Source organism: Euleptes europaea, chromosome 12 (assembly GCF_029931775.1).
Source record: "Euleptes europaea isolate rEulEur1 chromosome 12, rEulEur1.hap1, whole genome shotgun sequence".
Taxonomy (NCBI): Eukaryota; Metazoa; Chordata; class Lepidosauria; order Squamata; family Sphaerodactylidae; genus Euleptes; species Euleptes europaea.
Window position 1 is genome coordinate 58,152,258 of NC_079323.1, and position 18,559 is coordinate 58,170,816.

An 18,559-nucleotide genomic window follows, 5' to 3' on the forward strand; every position below is an offset into this window, starting at 1 on the left:
CAGCAGCTGACAGGCGGCAGGGAGGCCAGCAGCAAAGAGGCTGGGCCTCCTCCTCCAGGCTCCAGCAGCAGCTCCTCCTCGCCGCCTTCCTCCTCCTTGTCCCCCCCAGGCGGCTCCCAAAAGTCCAGCTCCAGGCTGCCACCGCCATCGTCCTCCTCCTCAGGCGCCTCTCCCCCGGCCGTTTTCGCCTGCCTCCTCCTCCTCAGGGCACTTGCGGAGGGCCAGGCGGCCCCTCAACAGCCGCGCGTCCACCAGAGAAAGGCCTGCCATCCCCCACCGTCCTCCCCCTCTCCTTTCTCCCCCCTCTCCTTTCTTTCTTCCTTCCTTCCATCCTTCCTTCCTTCCATCCTTTCTTCCCCAGTTCCTTCCTTCTCTTTCCTTTCCCAGTTCCTTCCTTCCTCTTTCTTTCTCTCTGTCCCTCCCCCACTCTTTCTTTCTTCCTTCCTTCCTTCCTTCCTTCCTTCCTTCCTTCCTTCCTTCCTTCCTTCCTTCCTTCCTTCCTTCCTTCCTCCCTTCCTTCCTCCCTCCCTTCCTCCCTCCCTTCCTTCCTCCCTCCCTTTCATCCTTTCTTCCCCAGTTCCTTCCTTCTCTTTCCTTTCCCAGTTCCTTCTTTCTTTTTCTCTCTTTCTCTCTTTCTCTCTTTCTCTCTTTCTCTCTTTCTCTCTTTCTCTCTTTCTCTCTTTCTCTCTTTCTCTCTTTCTTTCTTTCTTTCTTTCTTTCTCTGCCCCTCCCCCTTTCTTCCTTCCTTCCCCTTCTCCCCAGTTCCTTCATTCTCTTTCCTTTCCCAGTTCCTTCCTTCCTTTCTCCATCCCTCCCACCTGCCTTCCTTTACTAGGGTTGCCAACCTCCAGGTGGTGACTGGAGACCTGGCAACCCTAGCATCTCCCCCCAGTGTACCTATAGTTTAGTTAAGACTTAAAACTTTAATTAAAGTTTATTAAGTTAATAAACAGTGTACCTACCTATATAGTTTAAGTTTAAGAAATTTGGCTCTCAAAAGAAATCTCAATCGTTGTACTGTTGATATTTGGCTCTGTTGACTAATGAGTTTGCCGACCACTGCTCTAGACTATTGCCATGAATTTTTATCATTCTTAATTTGTATGGTTTCTGCACTTGATTACTGGTTCCTAAGTATAAAACCTAAAGTGAAAAGCAACTCTCTGACAGCATCTCTGTTTTGGGGTGCCTTACAGTACAAAACAAATCTTTTGGAAGTTCAGATCATTTGTTCTGGATGGGTTTTCTCCAGTTAATTTACAGAGTACCAAGATTACATTTTATCAGTGTATAATTGAACTCCTTTTTCTGTTGAACTCAGTGGGTTTCTTGCTGTTGGCAAAACACAAGACTTTCACTGATGCTAGTGTGCCCACAGAGGAGTGAGGCTTCCCAAGGGAGAGCTTCTGAATGAACTGTTTGTGCCACTGTTTTCATGTGGCCAGTAGCAAGGGGAGAGGGAAGAACAGCAGTTCATGTCTCACTTGTCCATTGACAAATGAGAGGGGGCATATCCTGACCTCCCCACGCTGCAGTTAAATTATCTCCATTGGTACAATGTGAGATGCAAGGCAGTTTAAGAAGAAGTAAGAGCTGGATTGGACCATTCAGAAGTGTTTCTTTTCTGTGGGTGCTCTTCTCTGTTGTGTAGGGTACATGTGTGGGTAATGTCCAGGCAGTGTTCTTAGAACACTTTCTGCATAGTGGTTACAGATACAGATCCAAGAGTTGGAACTGGATTGGAGCATCTGGGATTTAGTTGTAAAGAACCATCACCCCAGAGGTCAAGATAAAGCTGAGGTCCTAGTGCAAATGAAATCTTTTTGAGGCTTGTTTAGCTTGTGCATGGCTCCTGAAGAAGTAAGGTTCCAATTAAGAGTCCAGAGTAGAATCCTCTGCATTTCTTTAATTAAGCCGGACAGCAGTAGCATCCACTGATTTAATTTTTATAACTAAATTTAAGCACATCGAGGTAAATATCTCAGTTTTGCCCTTGAGATTTGAACCAGGTGTACTATAGTCCGTATTCACACCATACCACACTTTCAGAATCTGAAATCTGATGTCCTGATAATGGGTTGGAGCCTATGTGACAGTAGCAGAATTGCACTCTTGGAACAGTAAAAGGTACACCGTGACAGTGGGAAATGGAAATCGGCAGCAGTCTTTTGGGAGTGGAAGTGCCATTTTGTGCAAACAAAAGAATACTTGGGGTTGGTGTCCTTGGAACATTTCTGCTTGCACAGTGGCTCCTGCACAAGAGGAAACACAAGAAAGTTTAGTGCAGGTAGCCCTTGTGCTGTCAACTTGACTGTTTTCCGTAATTTGTTCTCGGCAACACTGATTGAAAATGAAAAATCAGCTCTTGATGTTCCAATAGCTCTTATTCAATGTCTTGCCCAAACAGAACTGTTAAGTAAGATTTCTTTTCTGCTGTCATATGGTGGAGTCCAACCCAGTTTGCGGTTAAAAAAAAATTCTAGGTCTCGTGGTAGTTAAGGAGAACAAATTCTGAAGAGTCGATAAGGCACTCCTAATGCAGTTTGGCACATTACTACCCTCCTTTCTTGCCTTTGCCCGCTCTGCTTTTTGCCAAATTTTTAATATTCTGCCACAGAAAGCACAGCAATTACAGCATTCAGAATAGATTTTGCAAATTCACTGAGCGGATTAATTTCTATTAATTATTTATTGTGTTTCAGAGTGCAATACACCCAAACATTATTGTAATGAAGGTATTTGGCTTAGCCTTCTTCTTCAAGACATTCTGACTAGGCATGAAATTTAGAGGCAAGATCTAGCTGTGTGAGGCCAGAAGTCCAGTATTCTGTGAGCTATTAATATCTCCTCCACAGAGGGCATTGCCTGAGATACTAGTACATCGCCAGTTTTCCTTATCATAGGGTAGCAGCCAAATCCTATGACTATTTTTATCACTCTTGTGTTACAAGTATAAAAATATTGTAGGAACATTACCGGTGTTTTAAATTTGGAAGGATATAATCCATTTCCTATCAAGTCTGCTCCATAACTATTAAGCAAATAAAATGTACCTGCATACATGAAGTGAGGGGAGATTTTTTAAAAGCTATTTTTTTTAGAACTGAATAGTGTAATTGTTCATGAAAAGTGCTTAGATACTGGAATCGGAATTTGCAGGATCAAAGTAGCAGTTAAGATGCCCGGGAACTCATTCAAAAGACTGCATAGCTGATATTCTCTAGGGAATACTGGGCTGCTTTGTACATGGGAACTTTTGGTTCCAAGCAACTTGAAACTTAAACTGTCACAGATTCAGGACAAAATTCTTCAAGGTCCTGAGGGGGTGCTACTCACACTGAGCCAGATACTCAGATGCTGCCAGGACACAAGTGTCTTAAAGAGACAGTACTTTAGGCTGCAAAGCTGTGCATTCTAATCAGTGGGGCCTGCTTCCAACAGACTGCATGGAACTATGCATAAATGAGTGTTTTGGCGACTAGTTTCTAGATCTAGTACCACCAAGAAAGATGATAATGCTTAGCATTTACATGTTGAATGCATGTCAGATATACCACTGTGTTGTAATACTTACAACTACCCTATAAAGTAGGCTGATGTTATTGTCCCCATATTACAGTTGAGGGGAGTGGGAGCAAGGATGAGAGAGAACAGCTTGCTAGATGGTCTTGAGCTAAGATTTGATATAGGTGCTCCTGCTGTTGGATCATTGTAAACACTGTGGTAACCCTTCAGACAGGAGTTGATAACACTACTGCATAGGCTTGTTTTTACTGTGGCAAAGGAAATGGCCATTCATACAACCAGATTGTCTCTTGCAGCCCAAGGTAACTTGGTTGTCTGGGTCTTCTTGGCAAGTGGAAGGTACAGGTATGTCGTAAGCTACTCATATAACAGTTCAATCCTAAGGGCTGCTTGCACTGTCAAGGCCAGCAGCTGGAGTAACTATGGTGCCACTAGTCCACTCCCTAAAGGGTTTTGTTAGTGACTGGGTGGCGAGAAAAATAGTTCGTAGCTGGGTTTCTGAGGCTGCAACCACATCAGCATCCCCAGCAACCACGGCCTGGCATTCCACCCTGGTGTTTCATTGCTCATGGTTGGGCCGTGATGGGCAGGCAGTAGCAATTGGGGCAGCAGGCGGGGGACCTAGCCCTGCACCTGTCACGGCAAGGGGTCCAGAAAGGGACATTTCCAAGGATTGAGGTGTCATGTTTGTGGCACATACACCTTCCCCCTTAAAAGGACTGAACCCTTCCATCAGTCACTGGGCAGCTAACAGTTGGCAAGGACCCCAGCAGTTCCCCGCTCGTGGAGACCCCAAATAGGCCCTCAGCCCAAGCAACACAAAGGCTGCCAACACTTTGAAAGGGTCATGGGGAGATGCCGAGGAGAATTTGTGCAGTCACCAGTATCCGCAGCTCACCAGCGGGTCAGCCTCCCAGCAGCCCGGCCAGGTTGCTGAGGATGCCCTCAGGCTAAGCCTCAGGTCACCCCTGCTTGAAGTGGAGCAGGAGGAGGGTAGCTAGGGCAGGGCATAATGTGGTGGACCGTGTAGGGGCCTGTAGCATCACCAACAAGTCCCCCAACATCCTTATGATGTGCATCTGTCCATCCCCGAGCTTTCTCGCTAGCAGCCCCTCCACGTGCTTGACAGCAGTCATCATAAATGCTGCCAGCCCTTCTGTGCACTGGTGACCTCTGGAGAAAGCATTCTGCCACTTGTGGCAGGTCTCCAGCCACTCCTATATCACCGGCCACATAGAAGAGAGGGTGGGGGATGGGCTGAGCCAGCCAAGGGCCCCATGCCTGCATTGCAAGAAATTAATGCAACAATCCGATGGTTGCTGCAATCTTTGATGTCTCCTTTTTTGGAATTGGAATGTAGATTGAGTGTTTCCAGTCTGTGGGCTGTTGTTTTGTTTTCCATATTTGTTAGCATATTCTTGTTGACATTTTGATGGATTCTGTTTCTGTGACTTGAAATAGCTTTACTGATAGTGATTTGTTTCTTCAAACTGCTCTCAGTGCAGCTTTCACTTCACTTTCTAAAACTCTAGGTTCTTCTTCAAAAGTTTCTCCTTTGAAGGAATCTCATCCTTTCATCTCTTTTGTATAGTTCTTCAGTGTATTGTTCCCATCTTTTCTATATTTTATCCTATTCAGTTAATGTATTTCCACTTTGATCTTTCAGCATATTTAACCGTGCGTTAAATTTCCCTTTGATTTCCTGGATTTATTGAAACAGATCTCTTGTTCTTCCTTTTTTTGTTGTTCTCTTCTATTTCTTTACACTATTATAATACTTCTTTTTGGCTCTATGTGCAAGTCACTGGAAAGCTTCATTTTGACTTCTGATTCTATTTCTGTCATATTTTACTTTTGCTTCTCATTTATCTCTAACAATTTTATCCATTTAGGCTTTTTCATTTCTTTTGGCTACTGGAATAGTCTTTGCACATTCTTCCTTGATAATATCTCTGGTTTCAACCCATAGTTCTTCTGGCTCATGTTCACTTGAACTTAGTAGTGCAAATCTATTCTTTACTTAGTCTTTAAACTTTTCTGGAAAGGTGTTTAGGTTGTATTTTGGCACTGTGAATGTTTTGGTGTTTTCAACCAGCTTTATTCTAATTTTTGATATTAACAATTGATGGTCTGTACCACAATCAGCTCCTGGTCTTGTTCTAGCAGAGAGCATAGAACTTTTCCATCTTCTGCTTCCAATTATGTAATCTATTTGATTTCTATATTGACCATCCAGTGATGTCCACATACACAATTATCTGTTTGGATGCCTGAAACGTGTTCGCAGTGAACAAATAGTTATCTTCACAGAATTCGATGAGTCGCTCTCCTGTTTCATTTTGTGCTCCTAGCCCAAATCCGCCAACAATATTTGATTATGCTTTGTTTCCTACTTTTGCCTTCCAGTCACCTAGATTATCAGCACATCATGTTTAGGTACGTGACTGATTTCTTCCTGGATGCTTGCATAAAAACTTTCAGTTTCTTCCTTATCAGTATCTGAAGTTCCAGCGTAAACCTGAATGATGGTTATGTTGATAGGCTTTCCTTGAACTCTGATTGATATTATTCAATCAGACTTTGCCTTATAGCCACTGATTGCCTGTGCTACATCTCACCTCACTATTAGAGCAACCCGTTTCTTCTGTGTTCCCCGAGTCATTCCCCGAGTAAAACACTTCATAATTTTCTGACTGAAAATGTCCTAATTCAGTCCACCTTAGTTCACTCACTCCCAAGATTGCAATGCTTAAACATTCCATTTCTCTTTTTATGATTTCAAGCTTACCTTGATTTATACTTCTCACAGTTCATGTTCCTATTATATGCATCAAACAGCTTCAAGCATTCTTTTTGCAACCATTCACATCAACAAATGAATGTCCTTTCTGCGTTAGCCCAGTTGCATCATTAAGAATAGTGACAGTCATAGTTGTCCTTAGCTCTTCCCCAGTAGCTGATTGAGTGCCATCTGATCTACCGGTTAGGGGTTCCATCTTCCAGCTCTATATCTTTTGTCATTTTGGATTGTCTCATCATAGGGTTTTCCAGGTAAGAGATGGTCAGAAATGGTTTACCATTGTCTTCTTCTGCACAGTACTAACCAGGGTTAGCTAAAGTGCCGCTGCCGTTGCCTATGAAAGACCCGCCACCAGTGTCACCTTCCACTATTGCTGCTGCCTAGTAGCTACCCTTCAAGGGTTCCTCTGCCCCCATCACCATTGGAACCATTTATTCTCTTCTGCTGATGTGGCAGTTGATCCCTGAAGGGGTGGATTGATCTTAGTCTGGTGTCTCAGCTGTGATCATTCCACCTTGAGTGACTCTTCTGGGACTTTAGCCTCTTGATAGTCTAGACCCCTTATGGTTTTGCTGTCTCACACAAACACCCTCACCATGTTAAGATGTGCATCCCAAGGGAGAGGGATATAAAATATCAATGTGTGATGGCAGTGAAAAGGGCAAAATCTACGCTAGGTATCACCAGGAAAGATATTAAATTAAAATAAATAGTTTATATAATTAGACATTATAATTCTGGCTTGAAAAGGGGGTTAGACAAATTCATAAAGGATAGGTCTATCAAGGGTTCTAGCCATGGTAAGTAAAGAGAACCTCCATATAAACCTCGGAAACCCAGTGTTAGGAGGCAACAAGGGGGGGTTGTTACCTATACCCTGTTTGTTGGGCCCCCCCAGGGCAACTAGTGAGCCCCTGAGTGAAATAGGATGCTGGACTAGATGAGGCTAGAATTACCAGCTGCTATTTTCATACTCCCAGGAGAAACTGGAGGGCAGAGACAGTCACACCAATGTGTGACGTCACGGCCGGTACCAAACCAGCAGTGACATCCTACATCAGTTAAACATTACCATGTTTAGCATTCTTCTCCTCAGGATGTGTCCTGCGCTCTGCCACCTGGCCGAATCAGGTTTCCCCAGAAGTAGAACATTACCGTTGGGTCTGGCAAGGCTTTGGGGCTGGAGGCTCAAGTGGAAACTTGGAGCATAGGGGTTGCACCTTGTGGACTGGTTGATCTAGCAAGGCTGTCTTCCTAGGGCTCAGCCTAAATAGGCTGAGAGGTAATTGACCCTAGCTGCACTGCAGGCAAGTTCTGGAGTCCCTGAGGCTGTGTTGTGCTCTGGCCAGAATCCTGCAAGGAAGTGCCACCATCAGAGCACTGATCTAGCTCAATAGTTGTGTTGCTTACAGCCAATCCGGCCCTTTGCCTTCTTGTGCCACCTCAGCCAGGGACTTCTGCCGCCCCTGTTCTAGCCAAGTGGGAGAGTATCCTGGGGGGCTATGGGCCCCTGCACAAAGGAGACTTGGCAACTGCCTCTAGAGTTCCCAACTTCCCAGTGATGGTGGGCAATTGCCCATCAATTCACCGGGCTGCCTGCCGCCCCTCAACTGTTCGCCAGGTGGAACCAGGCCCAGCGGACGGGGGGTTGGGGGTGGCAATGAGCGTTGCTGGCATGATGGCATCACTTCTGGATTGATGCAGAAGTGCCGGGTTGGTCTGGGGGGGTAGGGAGAAAATGCTAGAGCATCCCCAGCGCAGCCCGGCACTTCCGCATCAACACAGAAGTGATGTCATCATGCCAGCAACCCTCATTGCCACACCCCCACCATGTATGGAAACCATAGAGCTTTGAGGGGGGGACAGTTCTAGATCATCCCTGGCATGATCCGGCACTTCCCCATTGACGTGGAAGTGACGTCTGTGCAGCCCCGCTCATCACCACCCCAGCCCCATCTCCGCAGAGCTCCTGCCTGGCAACCCTAGCTGCCTCAGGAGCTGGTGGTGAGGTTTCTCTAGGAGGCTCTGGCAAGGTGGCCCTCTGGCGCTGGTGGTTCATTGTCAACAGGAGGTTTCTGCAGTGCTGGACCCTCCCTAGTGCCTCTGGCCCTCCTCAGCTGCTGGCCTTGGCTCCTCAGGCTCTTTCCCCCAAGGACTCTGAGTCACAGTCGCTGAGTTGTTGGGAAGGGGTTGTGACAGGGCGTCAGAAGACATACGATCTCTGCCACAGGATGCAGAAAGAAAGAAAGAAAATGAAGAAAATATCCAATTAGTCTTTTGAAGATCTAATAGTGTTGCTATTAGGCTTTTCACAACTTTCTCACGATAACTTAAGAAGTAGGAAGCAGAGCAGGGAACTGGACCTCAAATTTTAATGAGTGTAAACTGTTTTGAGAAAGTACTAGAGCTCTGGCATCCAACTATTAGTCTCATTATCTGCAAAATAAAGTAGCTTGTAAAGACAGTCTTGTGTTCTGATTAAAGTTGTTTACAATAAAGCCAATTATTGCAATTTTCATTGTACCTCAGGAGTAGGGTTGCCAGGTCCCTCTTCGCCACCGGCGGGAGATTTTTGGGGCAGAGCCTGATGAGGGCGGGGTTTGGGGAGGGACTTCAATGCCATAGAGTCCAATTGCCAAAGCGGCCATTTTTCTCCAGGTGAACTGATCGCTATCGGCTGGAGATCAGCTGTATTAGCAGGAGATCTCCTGCTACTCCCTGGCCGTTGGCAACCCTACTCAGGAGGGGAAAAGTTACATCCTCATTCAATGTAACACAGCTAAATATTTTCCAGGTTACTTAACCAAACTTCTGCAAAATCACACTGCGTATGCCTGCGATGGTGATCATTTGAGTCTGCAGTGTCCTCGACATTCAACGATAAGTATCCAATCAGCATATTACGGGAAAGCTTACCAAATGTGTAAAACACGGCAGCCTGAAGCCATGATGAAAGCACCTTTAAACTGTGTTGCACCTACTACCTTGCAGGTATTACATATTGCAATATTTTTGAAACTTCCGAATATTCGTAGATAGTTAATCAGTTCAATAGCCCATATTTATTAACATCCAAAGTAAAGGCAAGCTTGACTAATGTTCACAATTGTGTTCAATCGTGCCCATTAAGAGAGGCAGGATTAATTGGGGTAGCAGCTGAATGGATTTTAATACTTTTCAGGTCTGTAATTGTATAGGCTGTTATCAAAATTCCTCAAATGAGGAATTCTGTATCCCTTTAAAATATGCATTGCTAATTTGTACTATTATTTAACAGGTCTGTCTGCTTTTTAAAATGTATATTTTATTCGGGTGTATAATATTTTGAACAATACAAATTTAAATATATATTTTTAAAATACTTGTTTTGCTAATTAAACCAAACTGATCACTGTGAGCAAAAGCACAAAGAGATTCCGAAAGTGGGTTGAGTGGTGGCGTGCCTATGTTTTGGATCAGTGCTGCAAGCTATGATCCAGATTAAAAGACTGGCTCTTGCCAAGCAGAATGGAACAGAAGAGAAACAATGAGGGGACCTGTTAAGATTCACACCCACTGGCTCAACGTTGATTTGTCTGTGCCAGTCTGCTACTTTTGATGGACTTGTTTCGTGTAATGGACTTCTCAGTGGTGTTCCAGAAGGGTTTAGCCCAAATTGTTAACATGGGAGCTCTGGTTCAGACTTCCAGACAGTGACACTGTTCACTTATGGAATCATTTGATTAGAACTAGAGAGGCCAGCCTCCAGGTGGGACTTGGGGATCCCCCAGAATTACACATAATCTCCAGACTACAGATATCACTTCCCCTGGAAAAAATGGATGCTTTGGAGGGTGGACTGTGTGGCATTCTACCCCCCTGAGGTTCCTGTCCTCCCCAGGCTTCATCCCCAAATTTCCATGAGTTTACCAACCTGGATCTGGCAACCCTATTTCCCGCCAGGGGGGGACCTGGCAACGCTTACTGGGATTATTGAGGGTTGCCAACAATGTAAGTGCTGAATGGCAAATAACTGATTAACAAGGCTGGCTGAAAAGCTATATATTCTTTGACCCTTTCCACCTATTCTTGACCTATATGCCTTACTGTTCTGACAGTCTTCCTGTAGACATTTAAAGGCCATCGTGTAAACACAAGGGTAGGCATTGTACTCCTGTCATAATAAAATCTCGTTTTAGAAGGTAGGGAAATTTGTTCTTTAGCCTGGACAAACCAGTTTTTTTAAACTTACCTTTCCTGTGAACTCTCTTGTCCAAATATTATGATGACAGTAATAATTTTCTAGGTCTGAAGGATTTTTTTAAAAGAAATTCCCAGCATAAGAATAGAAAATAAAATCTCTAAACAGAAAAAAAAACCTTGCAGTCCTAGACCCAGATGATTCCAAACAAATTCCTACATTCCTATGAAGCAGCTGGTTGATTTGATTTCATGACCTGAAATCAATTGCAGATGTTGTTAGTCCATGGTCATGTCAACACCAGATCAATTTTATATTGTGAGATGGATAGTAAATCCAAATCCGTATATACAATCTATAGCAATTATTTTTTCTCTTTTGTTGCTCATTCAAGAAGTTCTCCAAATTGTATGACAAAATCAAATAAAAGGAACAGTCTTAGGAAGTTGAACCAATCTTGTCCATGACTGTAATATTTGTATACATCATCTTCTTTATCAATCTGTAAGTAGACTGAAAAAGGAGTTGAGCAGGTTGGTGGTCCCACAATCTACCCTTTCATTTGTATCCAGGATGTCATGTATACTGCTTTTACTCAAAAATAAGACAACCCTGAATGTAAGACACACACAAAAGTTATACACCAAGAATTTTTTTTACTGGATGTAACTGTAATTTGTATATGCACGTAAGACATGATAAGAGTCCTGCTGTCCTCAGCACCACTTTTCAGACAGGGCAGAGGACACTGCAGGAAACAGTAGGAGGTGAAAATCCCTACCGTGAACTCACTTTGTTTATGGAAGCTTGGATCCTACGCATTAATCAAAAAATATGCAGTAGTTACATTCACAGTTGCAGTTATAATAATATGATTAAAATAATCAAATATGGAAAATATAAACAAATGGTTACTGTAATAATAAACACAATTTTGGATCAGAGATTAACCTAGCATGTGATCTTAGCTGGTATGAATTTTCAGTTTTCATACATAACACAATTATGATACTTTCCATGCGTTCACACACACACAGATTTTCTGTGCAGTTGCGTAGAATGTTGTCAAGTGATTTTCAGGCTTTATTGGTGAATAGTGTCATCTTCTGGTCCCGGACGTCACTGTTCCTTCTTTCAACAAATAACTGGTGGCCACCATTTTTATAGACAGAGACTCTAGGCCTTTAATAGGCATAGGGGTCTAGTGTTTGTAGCATCATTAAAACTCTTTATTGTCTCTGGTAAAGAGCATAAAAGTAGTTTAGTATAATGATATAGTGTTCATATATTCGTGGGTGCTGGAATTGGGTTTTGTAAGCCTGACTTGTGTGAGCTGCATTGTAGCTAACAGCTGTAAAGTGACTTTTAGGCCATGTGAAAGTACAGCTGTTCTTTTAAAAATGCAAGGATCTCACCTGTCCCTTGTTTACTTACTGACTTGGCATCAGACCAAATTTCACATGATTAATCTGTGGGGGTTAGGTGGGCTTCCACAGAAAATTCTTTGAAGCAGGCCTGTATCTCAGCTCTTAAAAATAGTGCAGGCTGCAAACCCAGAGCACACTGAATGAAATAAGACTTACTTATGAGTAGACCTGTTTTCGATTGCACCCATAATCTTTTACAAATATGATAACACAGCACTCAAATGGAAGATTTATGTCTGGTATTGTCATTAAAAACCCCAACAACAGCAACAACTCCCAACTGTCTCAGATCAGACACAGTAAAATGAACTGTTGGAAACAATTTCTGATGATCTCATTCTACCCACTCTCTCTGGAACAGAAATGGAGATCTGCATAGCCCAAGCCCAGTATTATTTTACAGAAAGAGTCTTAAACCTGAGAAAAATTAAATCACTCCTAATCGGTGAATATTCTGTTTTTAATTATTAGTATATTAGTGGCTTTCGATATTTTACATAGCCAATTTAATATTCAACATATCTCTCTTTTAAAACATAATGTAAAATATGAACAAATTTTCATAGACACCAATTCTGCCTTATGGACAATTCTGCCTTCATAGACAACAATTCAGCTTACTACCAGAGTGCAGTAGGAATTCAGTATCATTTTATTCCATTGATGATTTCCCAGTTTTCTGCTTTTGGATTCTACATAAAAGTTATTATTGAGGGTTTTTAAAGTTATATTACAAATATCAAATAGCAGATTATAAATGGCAATTCTCCCACTGAGTTTGGAGTACATCTTCATCAGCGGGTTTTTCCGTTCCTGTGCTCAGGGAGGCAGGATCCAAAAAACCTTTGCTTCCTGACACATGTGCTAGGACCACCCTCTGATATCCAGTTCTCTTCCTGCCTTAGAGGGAGAAGCAGCATTTGTGGTTAGCTCTGTAGCAAACCTTCTTTCCTAGCCTTTGCACTTCATAATTATTCCTGTCTAACTTTATTTCTGTGTTTTTTCTTAGTCCTAATCTTGGTCTGTGTGCACCCAGCAGCCTTTTCCTCTTGTATCTACTGTTTTCCCTTGTCTTTGCCACTGTCTCCCCCTCCCCTCCCCCCCCCTCCGTTTACAATATGTCTGAGAGTGGAGATAGGGCTTCAGAGGAATTAATGTCAGGAGACGAGGTGCAAGTTGAAGGACTCCTTCCCCCCCGCCCCCCGACAGCTTTCCCTAGCAGCGTCCAAGAGCCGCAAAGGGGGAAAATGGGCAAATCGGCCCGATTTGCAGGCGGCGGCACAAAAACGGAGCCTCCAGCTGGGAGACGTTCAAAACGGCGTGAAAAAGACGTGCAAGGACAAGATGGCCGCCACAACTCCCCGTTCGGCCTCTAGAGGTTACGAAGGCGAACTTGATCCCAGTGATGCCGGCTCCTCTGGAGTTCATGCGACTGGGACTACCCCGGGTAATGTTGAAAATGTTCATTTTTTAATTGCGGAAGTGGGGGAGGGCAACTTAAGTCTGATAAATTTAATGCGGCAGGCATTGAGAGAGGAGTTTGCCCAAATTAGCGTCCATTCTTGTGGGGATGTCACAAGATCCAGTGCCTCATCCCCGGGTTCCAGGGCTTCCATCCACTCTGAGTCAGAACCTGGGGAATGCTCCAGCGACGCTTGCCATGCCTGGCCAACTAAGGCAGCAAGGAAGGCACCATTGTCCTCTTCCAGCAGGAATAGGTCTCCTTCTTCCTCTTCTAGCGATAGAGAAGAGGGCAAGTTCTCCTCAGGAGAAGACAAGCAGGGGGAGGAGACTCAAAATCAGGAACAACAATCCCCGTTATTTGCCGGGGAAGATTATCAGGCGTTCCTGAGCTAGGTATTGGCAGCCTTAGATCTTCATGAGGATGAGGACTCAGAGGCTTCCAAAAGTAAGACTAAGTTTAGGGGCATGAAGGAATTCTTCATCAGACTGATGACCCATACCCGGGCTGTGCCTTTTCCTGAATACTTTGAGGACCTTCTCAAAAATGAATCGGAGAAGCCTCTCTCTAACAGACAGCTCCCCACTGCTGTTAGAAGAATGTATAATCTAGAGTCCCGAGCTTCTAACCTCCCTCAGGATCCCTTAGTTGAAGCACCAGTCGCCGCTCTGCAATCCACCGGCTTACTTTCTGAGGATGGGGCTGGCAACATCAGGGACCCTATAGATAGAAAAGCTGATTATGCTATCAAAAAGGCCCATGAGGCTTCGGCCGTATCCATACAAGCATCGGCTACGGCAGCATTGGTGGCTTGGGCATCCATCATGTGGATCAGAAAAATAATTGACCTGACTCCACAAGACAATAAAAGGGTTCTGAGTGGTCTTAACAGAGTTCTGAAAGCAGTAAATTTTATGGCAAATGCCACTCTTGATTCCATGACTATGTCAGCCAGGGCACTGGCAGTTTCCTCTATTTCTAGGAGGGCACTTTGGCTCCGGTCCTGGTCAGCTGACTTCGGTTCCAAATCCATCCTGTTGGGATACCCATTTGAGGGTGATCGGCTCTTCGGCTCTAAACTAGAGGACATACTAGTCGAGACGAAAAACAAGAAAAAGGCCTTGCCAAAATACATAAGGAAAGAAGGTAAGACCTCTTACTCTTCTTCCTTTCGTCCCTTCCGAACCTCTCATACCCTGGCAAGGGGCAGAGCGGACGACAGAAGGAACAACTGGAATTCTGGAAGGGGATCCTTTCGCAAGGGCCCCAGGTTTAACAAGGGATTCCAGCCACAACAACACTTGGACAAGTCCAACAGATTTAGTGAGAAACCCGGGAAACAATGACTGCTGGGACAGTCCGGTGGGGGGAATACTCCAGCTTTTTGCCAGTACCTGGGACTCCCTTCACCCAGACACTTGGGTGCAGAAGATTATTCATGAGGGATACAGCCTAGAACTACACAAATCCCCCCAAACTGCTTCTTTCTCTCCCCCTCCTCTTCCAAACCGGACAAGATAGCCCGCAATCAAGCAGCCATAGACCACCTGCTTCAAATCAGGGCAATTGAACCAGTCCCCCAGACAGAACGGTGTGCCGAGGTATACTCCATTTTCTTTACCGTTCCGAAGAGAAACAGAGATTGGCGCGCAATCCTAAATCTAAAGCACGTCAACAAATTTATCCAGCTCAAACGTTTCAGGATGGAGACACTCAGGTCCATCATAGAGGCATTTCGTCCCCAAGCGTTTCTGACGTCAATAGACCTGATGGAAGCGTATTTACACATCCCCATCTACCCTGAGCACCGAAAGTTTCTCCGCTTTGCGTACAGCCTCGATCACTATCAGTTTCGGGCCCTCCCGTTTGGTCTCTCATCGGCCCCGAGGGTCTTTACCAAGGTCCTGGTGATATTGGTGGCTCACCTGAGAGAGGTAGGGATCCACATCTTCCCATATTTAGACGATATCCTGGTGAGCACTCCTTCAGAACAACTGTCCTTACAGCACACGGAGACCATCCTCCAGGCTCTAGAACTCCACGATTTCCTGGTAAACCGGACCAAGAGCACCCTCTCTCCGTCCCAGTTCATCCAGTCCATCACCTGGGGGTGTTCATAGACACGAACAAGAATGCAGTCTTCCTTCCACCAGAGAAGATTTCCTCCATTGTCAAGTTGACAAGGACAGTGATTCTTTCCAAATCTTCCGGCCTGTCATCCTTAGTCAGACTGGAGGGGAAAATGGTGGCATGCATAGGGATTGTGCCATGGGCTCGCCTCCACATGAGGGACCTGCAATAGTTTCTCAAGCCATTTCAACTGCAGATAACTCAAAAGAAGAACCCACACCTCACCGTCCCGAGACAAGTGAAGGACAGCTTAAGGTGGTGAACCAGGTCCCACAACCTAGCCAAAGGCCAGAACTATCTCCCGATCTCCACGATCCAGATTTTCACCGATGCCAGCTTGGAAGGCTGGGGGGCGATTCTGCAGCAACAAGTAGCACAGGGTTGTTGGACACCGGAAGAGAGTCACCTCCACATAAATCGGCTGGAGTTACAGGCAATCCGGAAAGCCTTGATAAGAGTTTCAGCCAAGAATCAAGAACAGTCACGTCCTGCTGAGAACGGACAATGTCTCAGCAAAAGCTTACATAAGCAAGGCGGGTCTTGTTCCTCCTCCCTTCACCCAGAAGCCATAACAATTCTGAATTGGGCAGAGGCTCGCTTGGCATCCATCAGGGCAGAGCACATAAAAGGAGTACTAAACGAGCAGGCAGATTGGCTCAGCCAATAGCAGGTGGACGAGGGGGAGTGGTCCTTGAAGAAAGAGACCTTCCTTCAAATAACGGAGAAATTCGGAAGACCCATCATGGACCTCTTCGCAACAGGCGAAAATTACCAGCTCCCAAGGTTCCTGTCAAGATTTATGCCTCCAAGGGCAGAGGGAATAGACACACTATTGTCCCCGTGGCCACGGGGTCTCCTTTATGTATTTCCACATCTACCAGTGAGCTCCAAAGCTCTACGAAAAATCAGACAAGAGAGGGCCCTGGTCATCTTCACAGCTCCTCGATGGCCCCGACGACCTTGGCTCGTGACACTGAGAGAGCTATCAATCCAGGAGCCATGGTCCCTACCTCCAGTCCAGGACCTTCTACAACAGGGCCCCTTAGTACACCCAGATCCAGCCTGGTTAAAGCTGACCACCTGGCTCTTGAAAGGTCAAGGTTGCTAGAGACGGGCTATACCTCAGAGGTCGTCGACACCATGTTGGAAGCCAGGAAACAATCCACCAGGCGCCTATACAATTTTTCCTGGAAGGCCTTCGCTAGATGGTGCAGGAGAACACATACTGATCCAGTGACCATTTCCAGTGGCAACTTGCTTGACTTTCTCCAGGAGGGATTAGCTCAAGGGCTGAAGGCATCTACTCTCAAACGACAGGTGACGGCGATCGCGACGGTTGTTCCCCAACTGGATGGCTACCCAACGTCAAGGCATCCCCATGTAGTCATTTTCTTGAAAGGAGCCTCGGCCATCTCTCTTCTGACAATTTCCGACTTGAAGACTTCACATGGTACTCCAGGCCCTGACTTGACACCCATTTGAACCCTTATGGGAGGCTTCCCTGGGTCACCTTAGGATGAAAGTTCTCTTACGGCTGTTACGTCAGCTAGAAGGGTGTCGGAACTGGCAGCTTTGTCATTGAGAAAAAGCCTCTGCGTCTTCCACGCGGATAAAGTAGTACTATGATCCAGCCTTTATCCCGAAGGTAAATTCTATGTTCCATAGACAACAGGAACTCCATCTTCCATCCTTTTGCCCTCACCCTTCTCATTCAAAGGAGAAGAACTGGCACACTCTGGACGTGAAAAGAGCTTTATGAATCTTTTTGAGAAGGATGGAACATTTCCGGCGCTGAGTCTTTATTCGTTTCTATTTCATCACCCAATAAAGGTTGCAAAATGTCAAAGGCAGTTATCAGCAAGTGCATCAAACAGTGTATCCAGCTGTGCTATCAACTTAGCAACATACCAGTGCCATTAGGAATTACCGCTCACTCAGTCCACAGCGCCGCTACTTCAGCAGCATTTGATGGCCATGCATCTGTGGAAGAAATCTGTAAGGCTGCGACCTGGTCAAGCCCTTCTACATTCATAAGACACTTCAAGATAAATGCCTATTCTTCATCCGACGCAGCATTTGGCAGGAGAGTCCTCCAAAATGTTGTATCAAATGATCAGTGAAGACTCCCTCCCAGTGAACATCAGCTTTTGAAGATCCCGCTGATGAAGATGTACTCCGAACTCAATGGGAGAACGGAACCTTGGCTTACCTGTGAAGGTTCTTTCTACACCGAGGGAGGAGTACATCTTGCCCGCCCAGGGTGAAGAATGGATCAAGATGAAGAATGTCAAGTGTCCAGATAAAACTGAATTTTAAAAAAAATTAAAAATGGGAAAACAATACGTTATATATAGGAATAATAAATAAGGGGAATTAGAATAAAGTATTTTCATGTTCTACTTGTTACTAATTCTTGGTTTTAAGCTGTGTTTTTTGCAGTGGCTGCTCCTTGTTTTTTTGGGTGCACATCTGTCTTTCTGTTTTTAAAAATTCTGCTATGGAAGTCCTCAAACTGGATATCAGAGGGCGGTCCTAGCACATGTGACAGGAAGCAAAGGTTTTTTGGATCCTGCCTCCCTGAGCATAGGAACGACAAAACCCGCTGGTGAAGATGTACTCCTCCCTCAGTGTAGAAGGAACCTTCACAGGTAAGCCAAGGTTCAGTTTTCTCAATCCACTTTCAACAACTATACTTAATTGAGCATCAGTTCTTATATGTTTTTACTGATTTGTAGGCAAACTGTAATATCCTGCCAACTTGTCTAATTTGTTTTCAGAAGCAGGATCACATTTTGATTTAATCGTTTTTTTAGAGATAATAGTGGCAATGCCCAATTTTACAAATGCTTGAAGCTTCATCAATACATTATTTAATTTGTCATCGATGTAAAAATATTTACCTTTCAATATTTATTCACTGGTGATTTGAACAAGATTGAAGTTGATAACCCAAGAAGAATCACTATTGTAACTTTAGGAGCCATGGTGATAAACAAGACACTGGTTTCGCTGATCAATCACTATCCTAGGATACT

General features: G+C 44.7%; 1 protein-coding gene across 1 annotated transcript in view; it reads left to right on the top strand.

The window, feature by feature from the left end:
* The window catches only part of EVA1C (eva-1 homolog C), a 57,648-nt gene that overhangs the window by 18,711 nt on the left and 20,378 nt on the right, over window positions 1–18,559 (top strand). The window contains exon 2 of the mRNA XM_056858211.1: window positions 9,120–9,316. Coding sequence (XP_056714189.1) covers window positions 9,120–9,316 — 197 coding nt within the window. The remainder of the gene's footprint in view (window positions 1–9,119; window positions 9,317–18,559) is intronic.